The sequence below is a fragment of the Puntigrus tetrazona genome, chromosome 3, assembly GCF_018831695.1.
Source record: "Puntigrus tetrazona isolate hp1 chromosome 3, ASM1883169v1, whole genome shotgun sequence".
Classification (NCBI taxonomy): Eukaryota; Metazoa; Chordata; class Actinopteri; order Cypriniformes; family Cyprinidae; genus Puntigrus; species Puntigrus tetrazona.
The window spans coordinates 9,692,715-9,720,095 of record NC_056701.1 but is presented as its reverse complement, the minus strand read 5'-3'; the positions used below and the strand labels follow the sequence as shown (position 1 = coordinate 9,720,095).

General features: G+C 38.1%; 2 protein-coding genes across 5 annotated transcripts in view; one reads left to right on the top strand and one right to left on the bottom strand.

Moving 5' to 3' along the window:
• The window catches only part of rhbdf1a (rhomboid 5 homolog 1a (Drosophila)), a 42,094-nt gene extending 20,062 nt beyond the window's left edge, over positions 1–22,032 (top strand). The window contains exons 2-19 of one of the 4 annotated variants that reach the window (XM_043233973.1): positions 6,680–6,824; positions 6,906–7,045; positions 8,433–8,537; positions 11,716–11,929; positions 12,004–12,210; positions 12,851–12,973; positions 13,057–13,217; positions 13,989–14,240; positions 14,624–14,735; positions 14,830–14,904; positions 15,573–15,734; positions 15,814–15,914; positions 16,002–16,065; positions 16,589–16,683; positions 16,787–16,862; positions 17,876–17,976; positions 19,690–19,843; positions 20,968–22,032. In XM_043233973.1, the coding sequence (XP_043089908.1) occupies positions 6,708–6,824; positions 6,906–7,045; positions 8,433–8,537; positions 11,716–11,929; positions 12,004–12,210; positions 12,851–12,973; positions 13,057–13,217; positions 13,989–14,240; positions 14,624–14,735; positions 14,830–14,904; positions 15,573–15,734; positions 15,814–15,914; positions 16,002–16,065; positions 16,589–16,683; positions 16,787–16,862; positions 17,876–17,976; positions 19,690–19,843; positions 20,968–21,387 (2,679 nt within the window). In that variant the 5' untranslated portion in view covers positions 6,680–6,707 and the 3' untranslated portion in view covers positions 21,388–22,032. Of the gene's footprint in view, positions 1–6,679; positions 6,825–6,905; positions 7,046–8,429; positions 8,538–11,715; positions 11,930–12,003; positions 12,211–12,850; positions 12,974–13,056; positions 13,218–13,988; positions 14,241–14,623; positions 14,736–14,829; positions 14,905–15,572; positions 15,735–15,813; positions 15,915–16,001; positions 16,066–16,588; positions 16,684–16,786; positions 16,863–17,875; positions 17,977–19,689; positions 19,844–20,967 lie in introns of all 4 variants that reach the window. The other 3 variants (XM_043233972.1, XM_043233975.1, XM_043233976.1) reach the window with 3 other exon arrangements.
• A 148-nt stretch (positions 22,033–22,180) lies between these two features.
• Positions 22,181–27,147, bottom strand: aanat2 (arylalkylamine N-acetyltransferase 2). The gene is made up of 3 exons (XM_043233977.1): positions 24,911–27,147; positions 24,167–24,321; positions 22,181–24,069 (listed from the first exon to the last, which is right to left on the bottom strand). The coding sequence occupies exons 1-3, from the start codon at positions 25,074–25,076 to the stop codon at positions 23,764–23,766; spliced, it is 627 nt and encodes a 208-aa protein (XP_043089912.1). The 5' UTR covers positions 25,077–27,147; the 3' UTR covers positions 22,181–23,763.
• Positions 27,148–27,381: the final 234 nt, after the last annotated feature.

The window sequence follows — 27,381 nt, the reverse complement described above, 5'->3', positions numbered from 1 at the left end:
CACACACACACACACACACACACACACAGCATCTAAACCCTCACCCTCTCTAACTGTGGCTCTATCCATTACTACACAACCTGTCATGCATGACTAGCACTCATTCAACCAGTTATTGTATTCGGTTGTGGTGCGAACAGATCACAGAAATCAAAAAAGGAGAATAAAGCCAACTACAAAAGACTGTTGTGTCTCAGCAAGAGAAAACTCAGCAGCCAGTCTGTGTTTGCATGTTATCCTACATATTGAATTCCCTGTTTTAAACACAGCACCTGCGCTAGTTTGAGCAAAACACTTTAGTTTTCTGTAAATAGTTTCAATGTATCTGATGGATTATGTCTTAAAACAGGAAGTTTTAGCTCGTGGCAGGCTTTTGCCTGGGTTAACACTAGAGCAGGAAGCTAATCGAGAACAATGTAGAGTCAAGATGAAAGCCAAGATTTTCTTTCTCTTGATCTAATCGACAGTCAAAACAAATTACTACATGGCAACATAAAGCATTTAGTGACGCCACATGTGGCGCAGCCAGGAAAAGCAAATGCTACAGCGCTAATTTTGTCCCATTAGCATTCTAAACTGTCTTACAATGGGCATTTTCGTCAGACAAACATTCCTTGATAGTATGTTTGACATCTCAACATGATACTATTGACTTGCTTCATAACTTTGAAACAAGTGATCTTTTTGAAGCTCTTGAGAGGGGCAATTTCCGTTTTCTCTGTGGAGGCATAAATCTGAACGAAAACCTTTAAAGAAGTCTCATATCCTTTGGATGGCAGCCATGTGCAGAATTCAATCTGTGGTATCCCTCCTCAAGGATATCCTTCCCATGACCTGCCAAACTGTCTCCTCTGATGGTAGAGGATATTAAAAAATCCTAATTAATAACTTTGTGTGATATGGATGTGTCAGGATCTGGGCTGCTTTCTGAAGGGTTGCATTTTCAGACCTCTCATGAACTGTCTATGAGCGCTGTGACTTTGAACAGGGCACCGAGAGATGGTTTTAAAATGACATTTCGTGTAAGATTAAATTTGGATCCGTTCTTCATACGAAGCTACCTCATGGCTACAAAAACAAAAGTGTCATGTGGATCATTCCCAATGATCCCTATCGACTTTTATTGAATGGAAAAGAGCAGATATTTTGCTAAATCACTTAACATTATGCAATAAATATAATGAAATTACAATGAAAATACAGCATTTATTAATCTTGATTATTGTAAATGTATACATACACTACTTTTAAAAGGGTTAGTATGGTAATGTTTTTTAAAAGATGCCTCTTATGCTCACCAAGGCTACATGGTATATGTATAGTATATAGTAAAATGTAGTAGTGATATAAAATATATTGATAGAAAAATATTGTAAAATATTATTATATGACTCCAAATCAAATCATATATATATATGATATGATATATATGTATATATGTGTGTGTGTATGTATATATATATATATATATATATATATATATATATATATATATATATATATATATATATATATATATATATTCCTTTATTCCAGTGATGGAATACATTTTCTCCATCATTACTCCAGTCTTCAGTGTCACATGATCCTTCAGAAATGTGACCCTATAGACCACAAAAGCAGTTATAAGTAGCATGAGTATGTTAGCAATAGCCAAAAATACATTGTATGTATCAAAATATGATATTCTATAATAGGGTCCAGGGTCACAAATGATAAGCTGATTTGCTGCTTAAGACACATTAGTAATATATATTGTATATTATAAATATTATTTATATTTTGTAATATTCCAAATGCCTTTACAGTCCATTTTAATATTTGTTGAATAAAAAGAACAATAAAAAAAAAAATAGACACAAAATTTTGAATGGTACCTGTGTTAATTTAAAAAGGATAAATCGTAACTCTTTTTACATTGCACAAAAAATACAAACAAGTGACGTGAAGGTGAACAGATGACACAAAACTCACTTTATTTAGTTAGTTATTTAGTTATGTAAAATGTGTACTGTGAGTCAGTTTAGTTAAAAGTGTTGGAATATGACTGTATGTAATATAACTGTAAATATCTCATCACATATACATTATGCATTGAACTACAGCTGCCCAACATCTTACACACATGCTGGTAGTTTATGGAGAGTTGCAAAACACACAGCTGGCCTTGTGCTGTTCTTCCCATGGTTCTCTTGGGGATATTCGACATGTGCAGCCTTGTGACGGATACCACGGTGTTCGTACATGCACAGCCTAGCCCTAGAGAAACCAGCATGAAGTCTCGCCCCAAAACATGCTTCAGTGATTGACAGGTGCTATGATGTTTAATATGTGACAGCAAACCTGAGGGGATTTAATTGTAACATCAGTGCTCTTTCAAACTAACCTTAGGCATCTGCAACATAAAGCCAGGCTGTGGCACATGCTACATATTAGCTTCTCAGGGAGCACTGCTGCAGGGGTTGGAGTCAAATGACGGGTGTAGAAGATAATTACCGCCAATCCCACAATGCAGTGTGCAGACCCGGGGCTGATGGCTCTCATGCAGTCGGTGATCAGCCTGTCGTGTGATTTAGTGGCCAGATTAATGAGATGATGGTGGATACTGATACAGACATTACGCAGTCACGGTGGTCTGTTCCGGCTCAAGGGCTGACGGGAAGCTTTCATGTGTGTGTCCTCAGGTCCTCATCACACAGCACAACTGCGTCCAACGTAATCGCTGCCTTTCACAATTAGCCAATTTGGTGTCTGACATGCCTGAATGTCAGGATTCGGTTTCTGGAATGGGTCTGTTCGGATATTGACTCTGGCAGGTGGTTTCTTTCTGTGGTGGGGTTGGTCAATATGCAGCAAATCGTTTTTGGGATATTTGCGATACGTTTCTTTAATTTAAAAATCTGGAATAAGTGCATTGATCTTAATGCAGTTTTTTTTAAGTTGGCATCTATTCTCTAAATACAACTGTCCTTCAGATGTACCTTTATTATTAATTGCAGTGTACACATCGCAAAATGCAATCACCAACGGATGAATACTGCCAAATACTAGCCCCTGTCATTGCGCTCATATGCACTACAGATTCTTGCAGCTTGATTTAAATATGACATTTTGAAGTAGACTGAATTCTTGAAAAATCACTTGTTTTGAACATAGTCATTTGCATCAACATTAAAAAATTGAATTATGAAAGTCTCTGGCATTTTACAATGCTTTAATGTTTTGGTGTTTATTGATATAAATTATATAAAACAGTAAAAATATTTTTTTTAAATATCATTACTTTTTCAATTTTTAAATATTCATTCACTTTGGATTTACTTTTGCAATTACAATCTAAAAAAAGAAAAGGGGTCCTGTTACCAACTTAAATAAATGCATGGTTTAAAATCTACAAAAAGGCAATGTACTACTGGTTTAAAAAAGCCTTTTTGATTTAAACAAGTTCTGTTAACATAATAATGTCTTTATAATATCCTTTACATTAATTTTAATTGACGTAATTATTGTCTAATTTAAACTGCTCCTGCGTTAAAGACATAGTTGGCCAAAAATCTAAATTACCTGAAAATTTACTCACCCTCAAGCCAGCTACGTGACTTATGCTTTCAGACAAATACAATCAGAGCTATGTTAAAAATGTCCTTGCTCTTCCAAGCTTTATAATGGCAGTGAACGGGGGTCGAGATTTTGAAGCTCATATTTTGAAGAAGCACAAAACAAGGATTTGTTAGTGTTACAGGAACTTAATTTGTTTGTTGGTTGAACATAATTTCATTAGAAGTTGTCATAGCTCAAAATGACTGTTCCGTTCATTTTTTTGTTGTGACACAATTTTGAGACTTGAGTAAATTTGACCTATATAGCCCAGCCCTCGTCTGAGGTGGAAAACCATTGGCATGGCCCGATAGGGGTGTCCTCAAAGCTGGGGCTTTGCTCCTGTCTGTCCTGTAATCTCACAGTCATCACACGGCACACATACTGAAAGGCCAGTGATGATATCAGTCCGCATTCCTCTTCAGCGGGCAGAAACTTTCTCATGGACAACGAGAGTGTTTAACCATGAGCAGGGCTTCTTTCTTTTCCTGGGTGCTGCTGATAAGTAACTAGTCTGATGAGTTTCACATTTAAACTTTCACCCGTGTTCTCCTAGATTGAAGATTTATGAAGTTCTGGGAATCACATTTTTCACAGCAGCTTCCATCATCACTCCATCACAGGAGCTTGAAAGAGTGGCGTGCTGTTAAATCTGTTTTGTTAAGAGTAACCAAGAGCAGATCTGGAGGCCTTCCCGGGGGGTGAATATATATCACAGAATGACTGCCTTCGCATCCATGTCACTCTCTAGAAACAGCAAGGGCTTTTTGAGTAAAAAAAGGGTTGCAGAAGTATATTGAGTGTTCGTAACCGTGTTCCTGCTGAATCGACTGAACCAAAGCAAAAGAAATGAAGTGTTCATCTGATATGTGAGATACATGAAGTGTGAAATAATGCAAAGACAATAAACTCGGCTTTCTATTGTTTTGTCTTCGCTGGCTGTATGCGAAAGAAAAACCGCAGATGGACCATTGTAGTCATGTATAATTGACTCTTATGAGTTATTACTCAGTCGAAAAGACCTGAGTCAGTCTTACTCCATCAGAGTCCTTCAGAGGAGCTATTTATTTAACATCTGAATCATTGATGACTGGATGTTTACTGTATATGACAATGCACAGTTTAAGACACTCATAAAAAGGTTATAGTCAAACAACATTTACATATATTATAATCAGTATGAGCGTTTTTTTGTTGAAAATGTTTTTTTCTTTTTCTTAATTGTCATTAAAAGTAATTCTCGGCACAATGTTTTGCAGTCAAAGTGCACTGCAAATGATTCATATATTCATTTGGCAGATCAGAATCGCATTCATTGTATACCCTTTTTTTTTTAATTCAGTTCTTAATTTTGCTTGGAATTAAACCCATGAGCTTTGGGTTGTTAGCAACATGCACTGCTGTGTGACAATTGGAAAGCTCTGAAGACATTTAGACACATTCAGACAAAAAAAGTCACGATAAAGGGTGAAATAACCAGGCTTTAAGATAAAGCACACGCCAGATCTCTTAAATAAGACAAAAACTAGTTTTTCTTCAATAACAAACCTGACGTCGATGTAATAAAAAACTGATAGCACGAAGACCTGACCCGAAAACTCACACACAGACTCAGGTTGGATAGCAGATCTCTATTCTGTAGACATGCAGGCTGCACTGAACTGACATCTTGACAAGCGCTGTTCAGCCATTGGAGGAAGCAGGAAGAGTGTCGGTTTAATGCTCTTCAGATGCTGGTTGCATGCTGCAGTGATCTGGAAAACACTCTGCTCAGGCTGTGTGGGAATATGCAGCAGGAAGACACACTAATGACGGCCTCTCACAAAGTCCCTGCTTCGCCACAGAGCAGCGCTTTTAATGAAAGGGTAGTGGCTTAGGCTTAATCTATTGACAATAAACTTTTCCACCCCCGAAGTACAAATGTTTATTAGTCAGTTAAGTGGATCTGAGAATGTTGAGTGAACGCAAACATATGAGAAAACGGTTATTTATTTACATTTTACGGTTTCCTCCTCAGCAACAGGAAGGGTTACTGGATTTTGAGGCTCTCGCACATCTTGTGGTGATTTTAGACTGCCATCTTGTGGCTTAGGAAGTACTTTTAATTAGACCCGTTGAGTGCATATTGTGCATAGCATGCTGTAGTAAGTGTACTGCATTTCTACCCAACAAACATTTTTGTATGCAAATGAGGGTTTATACATTCATATGTATTTGGTAAATTTATAATGTCGTTGGAGTTAAACAACCCTTTTGAATTTAAAAAAAAGAAAGCAATACTATTTATTCAGCAAGGATGCATTTCAAATAAACAAATAATGCTATTTCAAATCAATATTGCTCCTTAAAGTTTGTGTTTAGCAAGAAAAAAAATACTTCTAGAATTTCCTCGACTCATTACACAGCACAAATTTTTTTTCAATAATTATTTATAATTATTAAATATCTCTTGAGCAGCAAATTAACGCTTCTGAAGGATCATGTGACACTGAACACACTGAAGTAATTATGCTGAAAATTTAGCTTTGCATCACAATTATGTTTAAAAAAATATTCAAACAGAAAATTTCAATTGTAATAGCATTTCGCAATAATCCAGATTTTACTGTATTTTCTATTAAATAAATGCTGCACAATATAGTTTTTTCAAGGAAAAAAATGTATAGTGTATATTATAAATAAATTCAAATCTAAATATAATTAAAAACAAATCCCTTTTAAGCGAGCTTGGTGTTACTGAAAAATGTAATGTACATTTTTATGTGACATAAATAGAAATGCGTTACTAAAAATAGCTTTTGTTGTTGTGTGGAGCTCATGACAATATTGGCAAGAAAAATCTATCAGAAAAAAATCCTTATTGTTGAGCCCTGAGGCAGTATGCAGCATATACTGTGCATTATGCAGTGAGCAATGCGCTAGTGCCCCGTTCCCTACATCAGTCATGAACCTTATCAGCGCAACAAAGCATCAACTTTGAAGACTGGCTGTTTGAATTTGGGATTTACTAGGACGCCGTGCAGTTCTTTTGAGAATTCACCTCTCTCTTCGTCTGGTTTTCTCTCTCTCTCTCTCTCTGCAGCTGGCAGGTCTAGGGAGAGGCAGGCAGCATGGCTGAACCCAGACGAGACAGCACCAGCAGCCTGCAGCGCAAGAAGCCTCCATGGCTAAAACTGGACATTCCCCCCGCTCAGGTGCCCTTGGACGAAGCTCCAGCATTTGTTCAGGTAGGTACGCCACTGTCCGCCTCACCTTAAGTGCGTAGCGTAGCTCTGGTTTCAAGTTCTGCCCATGTCTCTCTTCCACAGCCCGTGAAGAGGCATGGTTTCCATCGCAGCGTCAGTATGCCTGTGGAGACCTCTCATCTCCCCTCTCCTCCGCGCGACCTCTTTGACCCTCGGCGGGCTGCTTTCCAGCGTCAGTCTTCAATCACGCAAACCATCAAGAGGTAGGAGAGGCATTACTTGTGACTGTTACTCACTTCTGCTCTTACGAAGCCATTAGGTCTGAGACTCGTGTCTCTTCCAAAGGTCAAACTCTGTTCCAAAACCTAGTGAGCTGTCACTGTCAATAGACATTTAACTATGGTTTCTATCTCAGTTAGGATGCTGCCTTAAAAGAATAGTTCACGGAAAAAAAAATATTCTGTCATGAAATGTACACCTTAATGTCGTTTCAAACCTGTAAGAACATAAATTAAGATATTTTTGTTGAAATCATAAGCTTCATAAAATGGAGGTGGACTATTTTAACGATGTCCTTACTATCTTTCTGGGCCTTGAAAAATTCAGTTGTGTTGCTTTCAGAAAGCTCTCGGATTTCCTCAGATATATCCTAATTTGTGTTGTGAAGAACAAAGGTATTATAGGTTTGGAATGACACGAGGGTAAGTAATAAATGACAGGATTTTCATTTTCACTTTACGATTAGCAAAATGCCGGTGAAATTTCACAAGCAAAAAAGAGGTCTGTAATGTATTATGAATATAGAGACTATAAAGCACAGTTCAGACAAACCAAACAACTTGCACACATTGCCAAATATGTGTGTGTGAAATTCCCAAACGCATGTGTTGCTTTTTGAAATGACTCAATTTCATACGTGACAATTCGTCAAACAACGGTGAATGTGACCAATCCCATATGCAGCTCACTACATTTTGGAACAAAGCTAAATGACTACACCAGCATTCATTTTATACCGTTTAAGTCTTGTTGTAGGAGTTTTAATTGAATGAATGCGCATTAATATAGCCCATGATCCTGCATACTTTGTTCTTGATTTTGAATCGTGTGTTTTTCCGTAGTCAATGCTGTAGCACCTTCCTGGTTGAAAGCCACTGTTGCCAGGCTTTTTTATGATTTGTTTGCTGAGATTGTTTTGAGTGGAGATGTAATAGGAATGTGCATGTGATTTCTGTGCCAGAGGGTTTGAAATTCCTCATTTCATGGCTCCATTTCATGGCTGATAAACGGAATATGAAAAGAACCAGTGTCTGTGGGCCTGTTTGCATAATTTCTGTGTGGACAACCAGATTTCAGCCTTGTGTTGTGTATTTGTGCTGTGTGTTTGTGTATGTGTGTGTGTGTGTGTGTGTCTGTGACTAGCACATGTCTCTCACTCATATGCTACTCATTAACTCTCGCACACTCCTTTGACTGATAATAACCCTCCTGCTGGAATACTCTGCTTCTGCTCATCTTGCTAATCTTGCTCTCTGGCTCTTGTTGATCTGTTTTCCAGTTCTTCTCCTTCACTCTTTTCTTTTTATCCTTTTCTCTTCTGCTTCTTTTCCTCGTCCTGTTCTTCCTCTCCTCTCGGGCCGTCCACAGCAGCAGGAGGGTGCACTTTGAGAGGATTAACACTGTGCCCATTAAGGGTCACCGTGCAGGGCGGCGTGGTTTCAGACGGCACCAGTCCCTCTCCAGGACCCTGCTCAGGTACAGCAGAGCGCAGGAGGCCTGGCGAGGGAGCTCTTACACACAACACACACACATGGCACTCTCTCGCTCAGTCAGCTTCGGTGTTACAATTGTAATAGTTGTTCCCATGTAAAAGACCATCCTTTTTTTTTTTATACATACACAAGCTGCCTCTAACTAATATATATATATATATATATATATATATATATATATATATATATATATATATATATATATATATATATATATATATTAATAAGTACACTTTAAAGTACTAATATGCACCTTGTAGGGGTAATAAGGTCCGCTGAACCCGATTTTAAAAAGTGGAGGCATGTCTAAATCTTTGTAGACCCTGGAACAACAGGGTAAATAAGAACCAGTTCATATTTTTAGTGAAGTTTAGGCTTAGAGTCTTGGTTTGAGGTTTAGAGTGTTTGGTGCTTACTTGCGGGTGAGGTTAGGTTAAGATGTATGGATATGGTCAAGACTACATTTTTGGATTAAAATGTTGTTCCAGGGTCAACAAATTATGTTTTTATAGCTGTCGTTTTGCGCTGAGCAGCATTGTGATGTAATAATATAATATTGGTGGTTACATTTGAAAAGTGCTATTGTCAGATTTAAATAAAATCATGGAGATTATTACAATCTCAAGAAGTATGTAAAGTGTGGAAATGTATATAGTGGATATTTATTTTCCTAGTTATGAAAAAGTTGTTTGTAAAAAATTTTTTATCTTTTTAAAAACTTTTATTCTGTAATTGCAAATCACTGGAAAAGGTGAAGAAATTGTGGAAAGGCGGAATTCCTGATAAAATTTTTTATATATAGCAGTTTAATATATTATACATATATATATATATATATATATATATATATATATATATATATATATATACAGTTCAAAAGTTTGGCTTTTTGTCATTTTTAATCGATAAGGAAGCATTTAGTTGACTAAAAGAAAGCGGCACAACAGTTTTCAACTGTGGTGATAATAATAAATGTTTCTTGAGCTGCAAATCAGCTAATCATAATTCATGATTCAATTTATTCTAAAATAACATGAAATACAAAAACTATTATTTTAAATTAATTCTGAATTCTGAAGTTCAAAAAGTATCAGTTTGTCAGCCTAGCAATATGTTAAATGACACAAACTGAGTTTTTGTATGACTTAAGGTTTAGGCGTGTAATGAATAGAAACATATAGTATAGTATGACTATACAAATTTGAAAGCCATTGCAAGCACACATGGCTCTTCATGTTTGAGTCAGAGCTATAGTTAGCATTAGCTTAAAGAGACAGCACTGACAGACTTGTTTACAGATCGCTTTCTGATTTAATGGCTCACAGACCTCAGAAAGAGTTAGAGGTCACCCATTGTGGGGTTTGAGTCCACAATCTTTCTGTCAAAAAATGTACACCACCATCGTTCTCCCTCAGCGCATGCTAAATTAGGATTGATTTTGTCTGTTCGTGGGCTGTTTTGTTTTCACATGTTTGTGATTCTCAGCAGTTGTCATGCCTTTCATGACTTCAGTCTTTTGTTAGGGACAAATAAGGATTCTTTTCGCGACATGCTTTCACTGTCTCTGACCGTTATGATTTCAACACGTCTCGTAGTTGCCATTCTTCAAAATTGAATTGAGCTTATCGCAGAAAACATTCCAAAGCTTCATACCGCTATATATGAGCCCACGGCACATTCATCTTCAGTTTTCTTGTGCAGTTTGACACTGTGCCCAGACTGGCAGGCTTTATTTGTTTTCTATTAGATGAAACAGAATAAGCCACAATTTGAGTCGTGTTTGTTGCCATCCCCTGTGAGTCAGAGATATGAGATTAGATTGCTCTCTGTGTACCGATCCAGGTGTTCTACTGAACTGTGTCCTATTTATACACTCAATGTAGTTTGTACTGAACAACTATGCATATACAAACCATGTTATTTTAATTTTATTTATATACCGATACAGTGTTTATTAATATTCTATAATCATGTATGTGACCCCAGACCAGGAAACTAGCCATAAGTGTGAAATTGAGATAATATTTGACAATATTTGGCTGAGATACAACTATTTGAAAATCTGAAATCTGAGGGTGCAAAAAATAATTGAATAAATAAATAAAAAATATTGAGAAAAGTTGTCCAGATTAATCCTAAACCTAATTTATGGTAGAATTTATTTACAAAATATATTCATATGAACATGGTATTTAATTAATATGCTAATGATTTTTGGCACTAAAGAAAAATCTATCATTTTGACACATTCAATGTATTGTTGGTTATTGTTACTAGTATCTGTGCTACTTATGACTGGTTTTGTAGTCCAGGGTCACATATACAAATTGAAGAATTGACTGTTATTTTAATGAGCTAACGCACATTCAGTTTCAAGGTTTATGGCAAGTATATTTTCTAACGTTACGGGCTATTAACAGGTATGGTAAAATGTTTTATGCCCTGACACTAGTTCAGTGGTGATTCATTTTGTATCTCGAAACCACTCCTGTTCTTCAGAAATTATCAAAATCTATTCACGGGTTCATGGCAAGCAGCTATGATATTTTGGCAAAAACCACAGTTGCCATGGTGCGTTTTTGTAACAGACCACCCCAGAGTATTTTTATTTCATAAAATAATTTTTTTTGTGGGTGAGACTGCAGTTTGCTCCCCAGCTGAACACTGTGTTTTTATTTTTATACTGTTTCATACTGATTCATCAGTTCGACTGAAACACGAGTCATAGCTGAACTTGAAAACATGTCAGCCATTAGACATCATGAAGCAGATGTTTCCCTAGTTAGTCTTTTTTTTTTTAATGACACAGCCAAGCAGCTGTGCAGACGGGTCAGCCTAATGTAGTCTGTATGTGCACTTGGTTTCATTTTTGTGACAGGACTTTACCCAGAAGCATGCCTGGGCATGTCCCATTTCTATTTCCTTTAGAAGTTTGCTAGAGTTACCTCACCAAAATTTCCTTGATCTCATTTGTACACCACCGGGAGGAGACGGTGTGACACACATTTGTGGAAACTACCATTGAAGAGTCCAGATATTGTGCAAGTACATGCTAAAGCGCACACAGCTGCAGGGAAACACAAGAAAGAGAGAGAGAGAATGAGGGATCGCGCGTGATCTGTGGCTGGCCGCTGAACAAGGGTTGTGTGCATCTCTCTCAGGGGCACGGCGGACTGGTTCGGGGTCAGTAAGGACGGAGACGCTACGCAGAAATGGCAGAGGAAGAGCCTGCGACACTGCAGCCTGCGCTACGGCAAGCTGAAACCTCAGGTGATCCGTGAGATGGAGCTGCCCAGCCAGGACAACATCTCCCTGACCAGCACTGAAACGCCTCCGCCTCTCTACGTGCCCTCTTCCCAGCATGGCATGCAGAAGGTACTGTAGCAGAAGTCTTTAGCACAACTTTTCCACTTCGTGTTTTCCTTTTTGACGATGCTCTCTCGGTTCAGATCGTGGACCCGTTGGCACGAGGACGCGCGTTTCGGATGGTGGAGGAGGTGGATGGCTACAGTGTGCCTCAGACTCCCATTACCCCCGGCGCGGCGTCCCTGTGCTCCTTCAACAGCTCTCGCTCGGGCCTGAACCGCATCCCGCGCAGACGCAAGCGCGAGTCTGTGGCCAAGATGAGCTTCAGAGCGGCAGCAGCACTGGTCAAGGTGAGCATCTTCAGACCTCGAGTTTCAGGTGACTTATGTGGATTATATGTTAATGATCAGAAAGGGTACTGAGGACTCTTTAGTTACTGTCAACACCACAATTGCCCTGAATTGATATGCAAATATAAATTAGTGTTTAACCAATGTAGGATTTTCTGTGCTGACACTGATGTATCTGTTTCTGACTTTGAAGCAATTGTTGGTGTTTAAACCCTCAGGATTCATATACAGGTTCTGAGGAAATGGCCTACACCCATTCTTAACTTCTTGGTTCAAGTGACAGAGAAAAAAGGTTTTACTGTATTTTAGGATGCTTTTCTAAACAAATGCGAAGAGGATTCTCCACAGACCTACATTAGTGTGGAGCAGAAGCTTGTCTGATAATGTCGAATTAGAACAGCTGCTAAGCAGGATTGTTCAGTAACATTTGTTGGCTTAGCGAAGGGTCATCTGAGGTTGTTTGAGTTCATGAGGACGCTTCAGATAAATCTTAAAAATGACCAGTAACTTGAAGCAGAATATACAGGTCAAAGGTCTTTGATGAATATTTTTGTATATGGTCTATGGTATTTACAGTAAGCCGTTTTTCTACTGCTTAGTAAAGTATGCTGATGTGGGGTCTGTTTACGTGTATTTTAAGGGTCGTTCGCTGCGTGAGGGCACACTGAGACGGGCTCACAGGCGCAGCTTCACACCTGCCAGCTTTATCGAGGAAGATGTTGTGGACTTTCCAGATGAACTCGATACATCGTTCTTCGCCAGGGTAAGGAAACCCAAAAAGTCACTCAAGCATTTGCTCCATGGAGACTTTTTTCGTATGTGTGTTTATGGTGCGTCTGGCCTCAGGACGTCCTGATGCAAGAGGAGATGTCCACCTTTCACGATGAGGTGTTTGAGTCTCCATCTGACTCCACCATGAAGGACGTGGACAGCAAACAGCTGGATGAGTCGGAGCTAACGGGCAGCGCGCTGGACAAAAGCGAGTTAGAGAGGAGTCACTTAATGCTGTGAGGTTCACAACACATTTTGTGTGATGTCACTTTACCTCCCACAATGATAGTGTTGGAAAAAACACAAAAAATTTATATATAATACTTAAATTTACATTTAGTCATTTAGCAGACACTTTTATCCAAAGTGACGTACAAATGAAAATATAATATATAATATATAATATAAATATAATACTTCAACATTTTTTTTTAAATTATATTATTTATAAAGTGCTAGTCAACGATTAATCTTGATTAATCACAACCAAAATAAAAAAAATGGTTTTATAATATATATATATATATATATATATATATATATAAGACACACATGCAGTATATATTTTTAAAAGCATTTACATGTATATATTTATATTCATATAACTTATATATAAATATATTTATTCAATATATAAACATAAAAAAATTCTTTATATATATATATATATATATATATATATATATATATATATATGTGTGTGTGTGTGTGTGTTTTATGCATTATAAATATACACAGCACACACACGTATAAAAACAAAAACTTTTATTTTGGATGCAATTAATCGTGATTAATCGTTGCCCAGCACAGGATTTTTAAAATAATTTTATTTAAACCCATGCACTATTTAAGCTGTGGTAACAGGACCCCTAAATTTCCTAAAGTACATGTCATTTCAGAAGTAGTTCCAAATACACAAAAACATTTATTTTGGATGCTATTAATCACAATTAATCTGGTTTAGACATTGTTTAAAGTTCTATAATTCTGTCCTGTTCCTCAATCAGGCCTCTAGAGCGCGGCTGGCGGAAAGTAAAAGAGGGAACGCCAGCACCCCCTAAAGTCCGTCTGAGGCAGGAGGTAGTGAGTGTGAACGGTCAGCGGAGAGGCCAACGGATAGCCGTGCCGGTCAAGAAGCTCTTCGCAAGAGAAAAGAGACCGTATGGATTGGGCATGGTGGGAAAGCTGACCAATCGAACATATCGCAAGCGCATTGACAGCTACGTGAAACAACAAATAGAGGACATGGATGACCACAGGTATGATGACTCTTCTGTGAGACTTTGGTAACACTCTATTTTGATAGTCCACATTCAACTAACCGTAAGTAACTTAGCAACTACATATAAACTAGCAGTCATTTGAGTATCAGTCTAACACTGTATTTTGATGGCTTCACAACATACAACATATTGACATCAGAAACTTTGCAAGAATATGTCAGCTTTTTCCCTAACAGTCTACCCCGAGAGTTTGTAGACATGTAGTTGAAAATTAAAGAGAATTAGCTGACATGTAGTTGACATTTAGTTACAAAGTTACTTATAGTTAGTAGAATGTCTATAGTGGACTATCAAAATAAAGTGTAACCTAGACTTTTAGAGATTCTTATAATACGAGTTGGGTTTTTTTTGTTTTTCAGGCCTTTCTTTACATATTGGATAACATTCGTTCACATACTCATCACCATTTTGGCGGTGTGTATTTATGGCATTGCACCAGTGGGCTTCTCCCAGCACGAAACCATCGATTCTGTGAGTGCTGCTACATTTTTTAAAAGGTCCAGCATGTTTGACGCTCTATTCCTGTTTCTGACCATCTGGTGTTTGTCAACACATTTGTTCGAAGGTCCTGCGAAATAAAGGCGTTTACGAAAACGTCAAATTCGTGCAGCAAGAGAACTTCTGGATTGGACCAAGTTCGGTGAGTCATTACTTTCTAATGTCATTGTGCAGGAGCTGAAGTTAGTGTCTGATCTGAAGTTCTTTCTAAAATAACACCGGACACATCAGCCTACCCTTTAACTTTAACATCGTCATGATGTTTGGTGATCTCAAGTCATAGTATTTAGAAAGTCACCACAAAAACCTCATATATCTCAAACTGGAAAGCAGATTGCTGAACGGATTGTGTTTGTGATACATGATGTTTTTGTGGTTGCTTTCTAAATACTTTGATGATGTGCATCAAAAGTCTGCATAAACACTACCAAAAGTTTTTGTGTTATTTTTATTTCATTCTTTATTTTTACAGAAATAAATACATTTATTCAGCAAGAATGCATTAAATTGATTATATTTACATTGTTACAAAATTTGAAATAAATGCAGTTTTTTGTTGTTTTGCTAATCTTTAAAGAATAAAAAAAACAATGTATCATGATTTCTGACGGATTGAGTGACACTGAAGACTGTAGTAATTATGTTAAATAATAAATCATATTTTTAAATATATTCAGATTTTAATATATAATATATAATTTATATTTTATATTCATATTTTATATATACGATATGATTTTACTAATAATTTAATTAACAGCTATATAACAAACACAATACAAGTCGTCGTCATTGTCCTGTTCTTACCAGGAAGCCTTGATTCATCTGGGAGCCAAATTCTCACCTTGTATGCGGCAGGATAACCAGGTACACGAACTGATAAACAAAAAGCAAGAGCTGGAGCGAAATTCAGCTTGCTGCGTGCGCAACGACCGCTCTGGCTGTCTGCAGACCTCAGAGGAGGAATGCTCTGTAAGTACAGGAGCCGCAGCGTTTCTACACCTGACCGAGAAGCTGTCAGAGCGTTGACGTCTTCCTCTTTCTATTTCAGAGCACTTTGGCCGTATGGGTGAAGTGGCCTCAGCATCCCAGCACTCCTCAGCTGGAGGGGAAGAACCGGGAGTACGGCTCTGTGTGTCATCAGGACCCTAGGTGAGGGAATACGCCATCACTCCAAGCTTCAGTTGACCGTTTTCACAGACACATTTCAAACACAAGACTGTACTGTGTTTTTGGCAGGACGTGTATAGAGCCGGCCTCAGTAGCTCCTCATGAGTGGCCTGATGACATCACCCAATGGCCGGTACGTACTGTCATATGGGTCAATTTTTTCGAAACTGATATTTATAAAACATCTAAAAGTTGCATAAATAAGATTTGCGTTTATGTATGGTTTGTTAGGATAGGACAATATTTTTCAGCCATTTTGCGGGATTCTTTGGTGAACAGAAAATCTAGAATCTGAGGGTGAAAAAACATCTAAAAATTAAAAAAATCACCTTTAAAGCTGTCCAAATGAGGTTCTTAGTGATGCATATTAGTAAATCGAAAAAATTACGTTTTTACAGATTTACGCATAGGAAATGAACAAAATATCTTTATGGAATATCTTTACTTACTGTAATATCCTAATGATTTTTGGCATAAAAGAAAAATAGATACTTTTGACACAATGTACTGTTGGCTACTGCTACAAATATATACTGTACGTGCTACTTAAGGCTTTGTGCTCCAGGGAAACATATTTGAAAGAAGTGTGTTATTGGATATGGTAGCACCATATTGCTTTGTTGCAAGAGTTGGTTAGCTATAAATATGTATTACAGATCTGCACCAAATATAATTCTGGGAACCACACCAATCTGCCTCATATCGACTGTACTATCACCGGCCGGCCCTGCTGCATCGGCACTAAAGGGAGGTGAGGACATCTGCTACTACTGACTCTCACGCTGCATGATCCGCACTGACACATTCGCTCAGTGGACATGGGTTTTTGAAATGTCTTGTGTGTTGCTTTGCAGGTGTGAAATCACTTCAAGGGAGTACTGTGACTTCATGAAGGGATACTTCCACGAGGAGGCAACCCTCTGCTCTCAAGTAAGAAGATTTACCCAGCGAAGCGCAGAAATAAGTCAAATACGTGCTATGAGAGATATTGAAATACATTTAATAATTACTTTGTATGAAATTTCGATGTACCACACAAAATTTAACAATGTGGATGAGATGCAAATACTTCTAAAAAAAATTTGTACATTGTTTGCCGGATCTTTGTACTATTCAGAAGTTTGGATTTTGATATTTTTTAAATGTTTTGACATTCTCTTATGTTCACCAATGCTGCAATAAGATATTTAAAACAGTAATATCGTGAAACATCGCTATAATGTAAAATAACTAAAATAACATTTTATATTTAAAACTGTAATGTATTCCTGTGATGCAAAGCTAATTTTCAGCATGATTACTCTAGTCTTCAATGTCACATGATCCTTCAGAAATCATAAAAAAGCATTCTTTATTATTAGCAGTGTTTAAAAACAACGGCTTAATTTTCAGGATTCTTTGAAAAGAAAGATCGAAAAAGCAGCTTTTATTTGAAATAGAAATCTTTCACAACAACTGTCAAACTTCGGTTTAATGCATCTCTGCTGAGTAAAAGCAATCATTTCTTTCCCCCCCAAAAAAAGCCTGACCTCAGACTTTTGAACAGTAGCGTAACCTTTTAAGATTAGTTCTGGTCACAAGCGAGCGTAAAGCCCTGAACGTTTCACCTCTTGTCAGTACTCGCCCACTAGACTAATGAGGCAGTGTGAATAAGAACGGAAGGTAAATCTACCTTCTGCTAAGTGCGCTGTAATCACCATGAAGGTTGCCACGCTAATCTCCTCTGCATTGGCAAAATCCGTTGTCGTCTGAAAGGGCACACTGTGATTTGAAGCGTGTGCCAGCTTCAGGTGTTAACTTAAGACTTAGTGCTAAAAGTGTGTTAAATACCATCTAATGTCTTAAGCCTGAAAATGCAATTTAATTTATTATTGGCAGAATTTCAGGAAGTCCATTTTTGATGTTTTGTAATCTAAGGAAACGCACTCCTCTGTCCCGCTCAGGTGCACTGCATGGATGATGTGTGTGGCCTCCTTCCTTTCCTGAACCCTGAGGTCCCGGATCAGTTCTACCGCCTCTGGCTCTCGCTGTTTCTGCATGCTGGGTGAGCGACCGCAGCCCTGTCCGCTTCAAAAACAAGACGAGAAGGCAAAGACGAATGCTCCGTACAGCAAAACAACAAAAAAAGTGAAACACCGCAGACTAAAAGCAAAAGTCAAATGAGATGGCGAAATATCACAGGCAGCAAACGACAGTGAAACTATGCAAACAAGAGCAGTAGAAAAGCATATAACAGTTCTGTTCAAACCAACAGCAAAAAAAGGCCAAAACTGTGAAACTAAATGCCTATTCACATAAACATAAAAACAAACATTCTTTCGTGGTTATGATAAAATGATAAAAGTGAAACGAAACGAAACAAAAAAAGCTAAATTGGTCATAAATTGGTCAAAAAACAGCAAAACTGTTAAACGTAAGCTATGCAAACGAAAGGTCAGTTTAGCATTTAGGTCCATAAAACAGGTCTATTCACCAAAGTTAAAACATCTACTTACACTAAAAGTAAAACAAAGATCCACAAACGCACATTCATGCCTACAAAAACAACAAAGAAACACATTACAAACTAAATTAAAACAAAATAGCAAAAAAATCACAGACAGGGTGGTCAGAAATCAGAACTAGCAAACAGAAGGTCTGTTTAGATCAAGAAAAACTGAAACAAACTGAAAAGGCTATACATTTGCAAACTAAAAAGTCTGAATCTTACCAACAGTGATTCAAAAATGTACATACTTAGGACATTGTCAGAACAAAATAAAATGACAAAACAAAAGCCAACTTTCAGAGATAATGTCGTCACAGACATCAACTCTTCACAGTTAATACAACAATACAGATACTGGTACATAATGTCCTCTAGAGTTTTAAAAGAGATTTAATAAACTGCTCAGCCTGCCAAAATGCTGTGTACAATGAAACTATAAATATATGGACAAATATATGGGGCAGAACAAATTATGCAGTCAATATTGATTTTACAACTCTGCTCTCAGGAGTTTCTCTTCCCATTTCTTCATTAGATAGTCCATGCTCAAATGAAACAAAGAAATCTTCTGAGCAGTGGAAGAACAACCCATAAGCCGTAAAAATTCCTCTGAGTTTTAATTATGCGCACATGCTGGAATGTTTTGGCCATAAGCGCCGTATCCCATGCTGCACTGTTTATCTCAGATGCTCCAAAAGCTGACACATACGATCAGATTATCTGCTTTAAGAAACAGCTGACACTTGGAGAAGATGCTGCTATTTAGTATGGCGTGATCTGTAGTAGTAATCAAAAAGAGTGCCTCACTGAGCTGCACTTTGGCTCTTTGCCTTCCTTAAGGCGGCTCAGTAGATTAATGCTTCTGCACGTGCCTCCGTCACACACCTTCATCATCGCTCTCTCAAACGTCCTTGAACCTGCTGAAGTTTCAGGATCGCTGTGGTTGCTGTTGCGTATTTGTTTGTGTTCGGTGGCGAACTGCGCTTCGTAATGTTTTTGTGGAGACTCTTACTGTGACATGCTTTTGCCACATTTTTATGAGACAACTGACAGAAGTGTAATTATGACACAGGCAGTGGTTTGCTCCGACATTATTTAGAGTCAGTGGCATCATATCTTGCGTGAAGGGAATGTTTGTGACCACTGGAGCTGTGTCAGAAAGCTGTGGTGTTTTGGGAATGAAAAACACGCATCCAGATCTATAAAGATGTCATGGCAGCTCGTAAACAACATGCTTGAAACATTCTCTCTGTTCTCTGTTAAAAACAGGATTCTGCATTGCCTGGTGTCGGTATGCTTTCAGATGACAATTCTTCGAGACCTAGAGAAATTGGCTGGGTGGCTACGAATATCTATCATATATATCTTGAGCGGCATCACAGGAAACCTGGCCAGTGCCATCTTCCTCCCCTACAGAGCTGAGGTGAGCCACACTTGATGCATTTTCTCTCTTTTCTTCCCATAGGCTGCTGCAACCGGCCCCTTAAATCCTGCTGATCTAGAAATAAGTAGAATTTTATATTACTCCCACCAGTTCCCTCACAAACCACCAGGGTTTTTAACCTGAGTTTAAGTCAACATTAACACACCAAGTGTACTTCAGTTTTTTACACATATTCACAGTCGAACATGCAGCCTTTCAACTCATGCGGTCGACATACATGCTCTAGAAAGCTTCATCTTAGTCCATCTTACTCAATTTTTTTTTCTCCAGAAGTTACAACCGATAAAAATATTGCTGCTCTCTCATAACCCTCTCACGCAATCGCTTCTTAAATCTGTTGTTGCAGTCTCTTCTATTTATATTGTATTTTTGCATAGCTTCTTGTTTTTTAGTTTGTTTTCTACTGTGAAATAAAGTTGTAAATCAGTGTTGCCACCTTTTGGAACAACCGATTATTACAAAACCAAGTTAACACGCATGTGCAAGCTACGCATGCATAGCATACACAGGTTACAAAAACTGAATGGTGCACGTACAGTATACATGTACTATACTTATGATGATATTTGCCTCACATTGTGTTACTGTATATTTTGGGCTTAAAGAAACAGTTCACCCCAAAATGAAAATTACCCCATAATTTACTCACCCTCAACCCTTCCTAGGTGTATTCTTCTTTCAGATGAACACAGTCTGAGTTTGTTTTTTATCCTGGCTCTTTAAAGCTAGGTAATGCTGGCGGATAGTGGCCATTATTTTGAAGCTCTGTAAACATATATCATGTCTTTCTTCTGAAACAGCTCGATGGGTTTTTGTAACAAAAAAAAATAATAATAATAATAATATATATATATATTGTGACGCTTCAAAATAATGGCCATTATCCACCAGCATTACCAAGCTTAAAAGAGCCAGGATATTTTTTTTTAATTGTGTGCTTGTCTGAAGGAAGAAAGTCATATACACCTAGGGTGGATTGGGGATGAGAAAATTATGGAGTAATTAAAATTTTGGGGTGAATTATTTAGTACCAGTGCCATCTTGGTGGAAAGGGTATTTTTTTTTCATGTATCCCTGGCACTGAGTCTGTCTCTCTTTCGTAGGTGGGTCCAGCTGGCTCTCAGTTCGGCATCCTGGCCTGTCTGTTTGTGGAGCTGATTCAGAGCTGGCAGATTCTGGCTCAGCCGTGGAGGGCCTTCACTAAGCTACTGTGCGTCGTGCTCTTTCTGTTCGCCTTCGGCCTGCTGCCCTGGATCGATAACTTTGCCCACATCTGCGGATTCATCTCGGGCTTCTTCCTGTCCTTCGCCTTCCTGCCCTACATCAGCTTCGGCCGCCTGGACATGTACCGCAAGCGCTGCCAGATCATCATCTTCCTGGTGGTGTTCGTGGGGCTGTTCGCGGGACTCGTGGTGCTCTTCTACGTGTCTCCTATCAAGTGTGAGTGGTGCGAGCTGCTCACCTGCATTCCTTTCACCGACAAGTTCTGTGAGAAGTACGACCTCAATGCGCACCTCCATTGAGGGAGAGGCGGGGCTTCGGGGAGAGAGGGATTTGATTGGTCGTTGATCTGCATCTGTCGGCGTTCATCCAGTTGCACTTCGTCTCGCCCCAAATGAAGCCCTTTCTGTGAACTCGGACAGTATGCTTGTGTTGTTGTGCTTTTTTTTTACTCAAGTGTAAGTTGGATCTCCACGTTGACCATGATTTTAGGAATGAAGATCACTTTTTAACGTACCATAAAGTTTTATGTAGTCTATTGATAAGGGTGTCTGATAATCATACGAAAACAGGGTCACCCTCGCCCGAAAACGTTCTTCACACTACAGTCTCAGAAGGCAGTGTCATAATAAAAGCACTGGTACACCAAACGGAGAACACGTCTTCTCCAATTTGATTGTTGTACTTTTTTTTTATGTTTTAGCATGTCAGGGGTAGGTTTGTCTTTGTTTAGTCGACCTCAGAATCCAGGGACGAAAAACTCTGTACCTTTGGTGCCTTGATAAATGTACCTACTACTGCCATATTTTCGTTACACGTTGAGCACTCAAATGATATTCTTTTATTTGTGTGTTACTTCTAATGGAGTAATGGTTGATTATAAAAGGGTAGTGTTTTAGCTACCCAATTTACTCACTTGTTACAGAATACAGCTAAAACAACCTGCACCTCTGAAGTTTGTCTGTTTTTCTTGTCTACTAGACCCCAAACTAGCAATACATTCTGGAAGTCTATTTCTGCCTCAGAGTAAAAAAAAAGTAAAAAGGTAACCGTCTTGCAATGGTGACATTGTTTCGTAAATTGTAATGTAATGTTTTGCATAATTGAAACTTATCTCAGTGACTTAATATCTCATAATTGTGACTTTATATCCCATAATTAATACTTTTTCTCACAGTTACTATTTTTCAAAAGTTACATTTCGCAGTATTATCTCGCAAAAAGTATATTGCGATGTGACAATTTCTCATAACTGCAGCTTCATTTCTTACAGTATAGCTTATTATCTCACACTGTAACCTTGTTACTTGTAATCTGTAACTCTGTGACGTTTTTTTATAATTGTACCTTATACCTTCATATCTCATGGTGACTTAATACTATGCAGTTGTGACCTTATAAGTAGCAATGTGACTTTATTTCTCATCATTTTTCATGACGTCGCAATATATCGCACAATTACAATTTTATATCTTCATATCTCACAATTGTAACATTTTATCTTGTAATTTGCGACATTATACCTTCCCAATTGTGACTTCAGATCAAAATTTTAACTTAGCAAAAATGTTAAAGTAGCAAATTTCTCATAATTGTGACTTTATATCGCTTTAAATCTCACAATGTGGCTTTATTACTTAAAATTTTCTGACTTTTATTAACTCTGAGGTGGAAACAGACTTCCATACTAAACCCTTCTGACCAGTTTTGGAACAAAATTTACTACGGTACTACAGTACCAAGGATAATAACAATATGTATCCATAAACCCAATGAAATGCTGGTAACACTTTACAATAAGGTTCCATTTGTTAACATTAAACTACAGTAAAAATGAGAAATACTTCTAAAGCTCAATCTTAATGTTATTTTCAACATTTACTAATACATGATTGAAATCAAAAGTTGTATGCGTCAGTATCGTCAGCTGCAATCAGCATCTGACTATATTGTAAAGTGTTACTGAAATGTTTTCTCAACCACTGTGCATAGAAAAATACACATGACAAAAATATAGCTTTGTTGTTAGATTTGTATTTTTATTGATTAGTTATGCATGAGAGTATGACTAATGCCACAGAGAACGTTAAAGTTTACATCAGTTCATACACTGTATACATAGTTTGCATTTCCAAAGCACATCGTCACAAATGCAGAAAGGTTTTATTCTACAACAATAAAAAAATCAACATTTCATTGTCCATTTGCAAACCAAGAGTTGGGAACATATAAAAAATACAATTTTCAAATTTTAAATTATTTTATTATTTTTCTGACCTAACATTTTGAATGTTTTTTGTTGTTTTTTTTACAGAAGAATGTTAAATTTGATTAAAATTAATATATTTTGTATTCATCAACAACAAATTGTTTTTTTTAATGAATATGGTTTTCCAAAGAACAAAATCCTCATTAAATCGTTAAAAACAGCCACTGTTTTTTGACCAGTAAAGTGTGCAGTGTATCTTGGGCAGTACACAAGAAAAAAACGCAGCAAACAACCAACACCTTTAACCTTCGTATACCCAAATGTAACTGGTTCGATCTCTTTAAATGAGTGCATAGGTAAGTCTCTGGTTCTTGCTCAGGAGCTGGAAGGGCTTTGAGCCAGTGATTGCCGAGAGCTGTCCAGAATCTACGCATGGTGTCCCGAATCAGGATAAAATGAGCTACAGAAATTAACATCCGCTGTTTCGTCGTGCATAAGCCAGGCCTCCGAGCTGATACTCCATCTCTGTGAAGGTCAAAGCCCCCACGTTGATGGCCGAGGGACCCTTCTCCTTAAAGCCAGCCTTCTGGTAGAAAGGCACCAAGAACTCTTCGCAGACCAGCAGGGCCCGGCGTGACCCGGGGAGACAGCGCAGGTACTGCAGGTATCGCCAAAGCAAGATGGAGCCTTTGCCCTGCTGCCGACAGTGGCGGTGCACAGACAACACGTGGATGTGTACCGTGGGAGAGTCTGGGACGTGTGTGGTCAAGGCCTCCTGGAACAGACGGTCAAAAGAGGGTGGGAAGGTAAACTTAAATTGAGGTTCTTCGTCTACTTGACAACAGGCTTCTTTAAAGAAACGCGTTTCTCACCTGTTCTAGTTTCTCTTTGTCCCAGCCAGATCCAATGATGAAGGCCACCAGCTGACCCTCTTCAAACCATCCCATCGAGAGCTCGGGACACTGGCCCAGGAAACTAAGCACCTCATCAAGCGTGAGCGGACATTCACCGGAAACGGAGATGAATGCTGCGGAGGGGAAAATACAGGGGTGAGTCAACCCGGTTATACCAATGCAAACAAGCGCTTATGGACGGATTATCAGGTTTATCGCAATCAGATCAGCATGTTGACTAGAGTCTTCTAGTTTTCTAGAACTTGGGAAGTTGTTAAACCGTTTAGGGGGTGATTTTTTTTAACAGGTAGGAATTATTAACTACCCTTAACTGAAATAAGCAAAACCATTTGTTGCCTATCCAGATGAAACGGTTGTGCTGCTTAATATTTTTGTGGAATGTAAAATATAAAACTTTTGTAAAATGATTAAAGTCTTATTTAAGGCATCCTTGATTTATAAAAGTATTATTTTCAAAACCCAAACAAAACAAAAAACACATTGTTTAAAATTAAATAAATAATAGTTAAATAGATGACGCCTCTGTATAACTTTAACCTGTTACCCACAAATCCTACCTAAACCCAACCATCAGATTTCCTAGAAAAATGAGCAGCTTAAACAACATTCAATCAAGACAGTTAAAGCATATTATTACGATTGTATTTTAGTATTATTGTGGTAACTTAATATAACCCCCACGGTGTGTGTGAAACATCTTACCTTCTCTCTCTATCTCAAACACGCTAATGGCGTCCTGTGGGGTGAGATTTCGAAACTCGCTGGCGGGTAACGTGTGTCGTCGCTGGCGTCGAGGACTGGCAACGCTAAGAGGTGTCTTCAGAAAGAAGGGCTTCAGGAAGGGTGAGCTGACGACCTGCGGTGCCATGGTCTGACACGCGCGCACTTCTGACGGCTGGAGGACAGTTCGGTCTGCAAAACTAACTCGGCCTCCTCGGCTCTTAGTTTCTCCTCACTTCAGAGCTGTCCTTCCCTCGGTGGATTTGTCCGGCCGCTCTCTTCTGCGGTCAGAAGTGTTTGAGTCCTATCACACTATACCTCCTCCTCTTTAACCCTCCTCCCCCAGTCCCTCTCTTTGTCCCGGCCCGCCCCGATCTGCTAAAGTGCCCCGTCTTTAGAGGGATAGTGATGTGCGCACGTGCCACGTGAAGCCGCAGCAATTTCCTAAGAGTCTGTGCGCTAATAGCCTACTCGCGGCGCGCCTCCCAATGCTTACCCAGAAACTGATTGTACAGCCAAAATGAGCTTTGTAGAGTTTACGCCAGCCCTTACGTATTTGGTGTTACCAAATTCAGCAAGGCAGTGCTTGAAAAGAGAATAAGGATGTTATTCACTATTAAAATGTTTTTCCAGACTAATAAACGAGGTCTGTAAGATTTTTTAATGTTTGTTAAAGTAAATGCTTACCAAGGCTGTATTTATTTGATACAGTAAAACTGTAAAAGTATAAAGTATCTTCACAATCCGAATGTATCGTTTTCTATTTTAATATATTAAAATCTCATTTATTCCTGTGACGTCAAGCTAATAAATGTTGATTTGCAGGTTGAAAAGAGTTATGCTGCTTCATATGTTTGTGGAAACCACGATGCTTTCTTTTCAGGATGATGAATATAAAGCATTTACTTGTAAAATAAATGTGAACGTCTTTACTGACACCTTTTGTAAATAAAAGAAATCTGAATGTCTGGAAATTAATGTATATGTTTTGATATTTATTAACTGATATTTTTGTCATCCCAGAGAGGGTTGGACACCTAATTAAAAGGAAAGTGAAGCGATAAGCGTTTTTCTGAATATAACCTGGTTTACGTTTACCTAAAAATCTGCCAAATCAAGTGTGAATCTAATATAAAATACTATCAAAAATATTATTTTTGGATAGTATATTTTCATTTTGTACATTTTGTTGGGTAGTTTTGCCTTTTGTTTAAATTGGCAACCCATACAGAAAATTAGCTGTGTATTTTGTCTTTAAATATTATTCCTTTTCACATCGACACAGTTTAAGGAGCTTTCACTTTAAAGGCTGAATGACATCAGACAAACTAAATATATCTAGTCTAGTGACTTAGTTCAATAATTGGCTGAAGCCTGAGGAATCCAGCTCTTTACCTCCAGCTACGTCACACTCAATGAGAGGAAGCTCTGGGTTAATGCTCGACCTCCAATGACATGATAAGAGGACCTACTTCATTTTAAGATGCCTTGACCTTCGACGACCTTTCGGGGTAATTCCAATCACCAGCTGAACTGCTGCTCAGTGTACAGTCTTCACAAAACAATTTCAGCATCCTTATGTTTCTCCAGTCAAGATATACGCATTTTAACATGTTATGACTATGTTCAGTAGTCACTTGATATTAAAAAATCGAGCGTTTACAGCAATCGTGTTTCGCAGGGAATAACATCTATTATGATTCAGCGCTAACAATGACCCCAAACACTGTCACGTTATAGTCGGCTGAGCTGTTAGTGTTTTTGAGCATGACTCATCACGACCAAATATATCTGCGGTAATCCGCTAACATGCTCAGACAATGAAAATAGGGTATGTGCTTTATTTTGTGACTGTGTAACTCACCTGCTTTTAAAAGCACCCGTGTCATCATGAGACTGCACGAGGACGCCATGTTTGTTTGTTCGAGCAGTTCATAGTTTTCTCATAAGCACCTTATGCCTGGCTATATGAGTTTTTAAAAACTATACATAGATAAGCAATACCAAAGGAAGAGCGCCACTGGGCAAATACATTTTTTTTTATCTATTTTTAAATCCTTTTGAGCGAAGGGAATGATTTCACGACTTATTAATTGAACTGTGATTTGCCGCCACCTAATGGAGGTTTGAGTATCATATTTTTCAAAAATGGGATTTTATTATTAAAACTGACCATCTCGTGTTAAAATGTATTTTTATTGTAACAGTCTCCCTTTAAATGCTTTGGTCAGTTCAAGAATCATTTATGAAGTTGTATATGATTCGTCTGAAATAAAAAGTTCATGCTTTCAGCTGACCCTGCTTGATATTTGATTTAAAAAGCAATTAGTAATAAGTACTTCACTACAATTAGTGTCTCTTTAAAAAACAACACTTGCCCAGCTCTGCTACAGTGTTATTTTATTCTAATTAAACATGTATAGGTCTACTTGCAATAAAATATGATGCAAAAA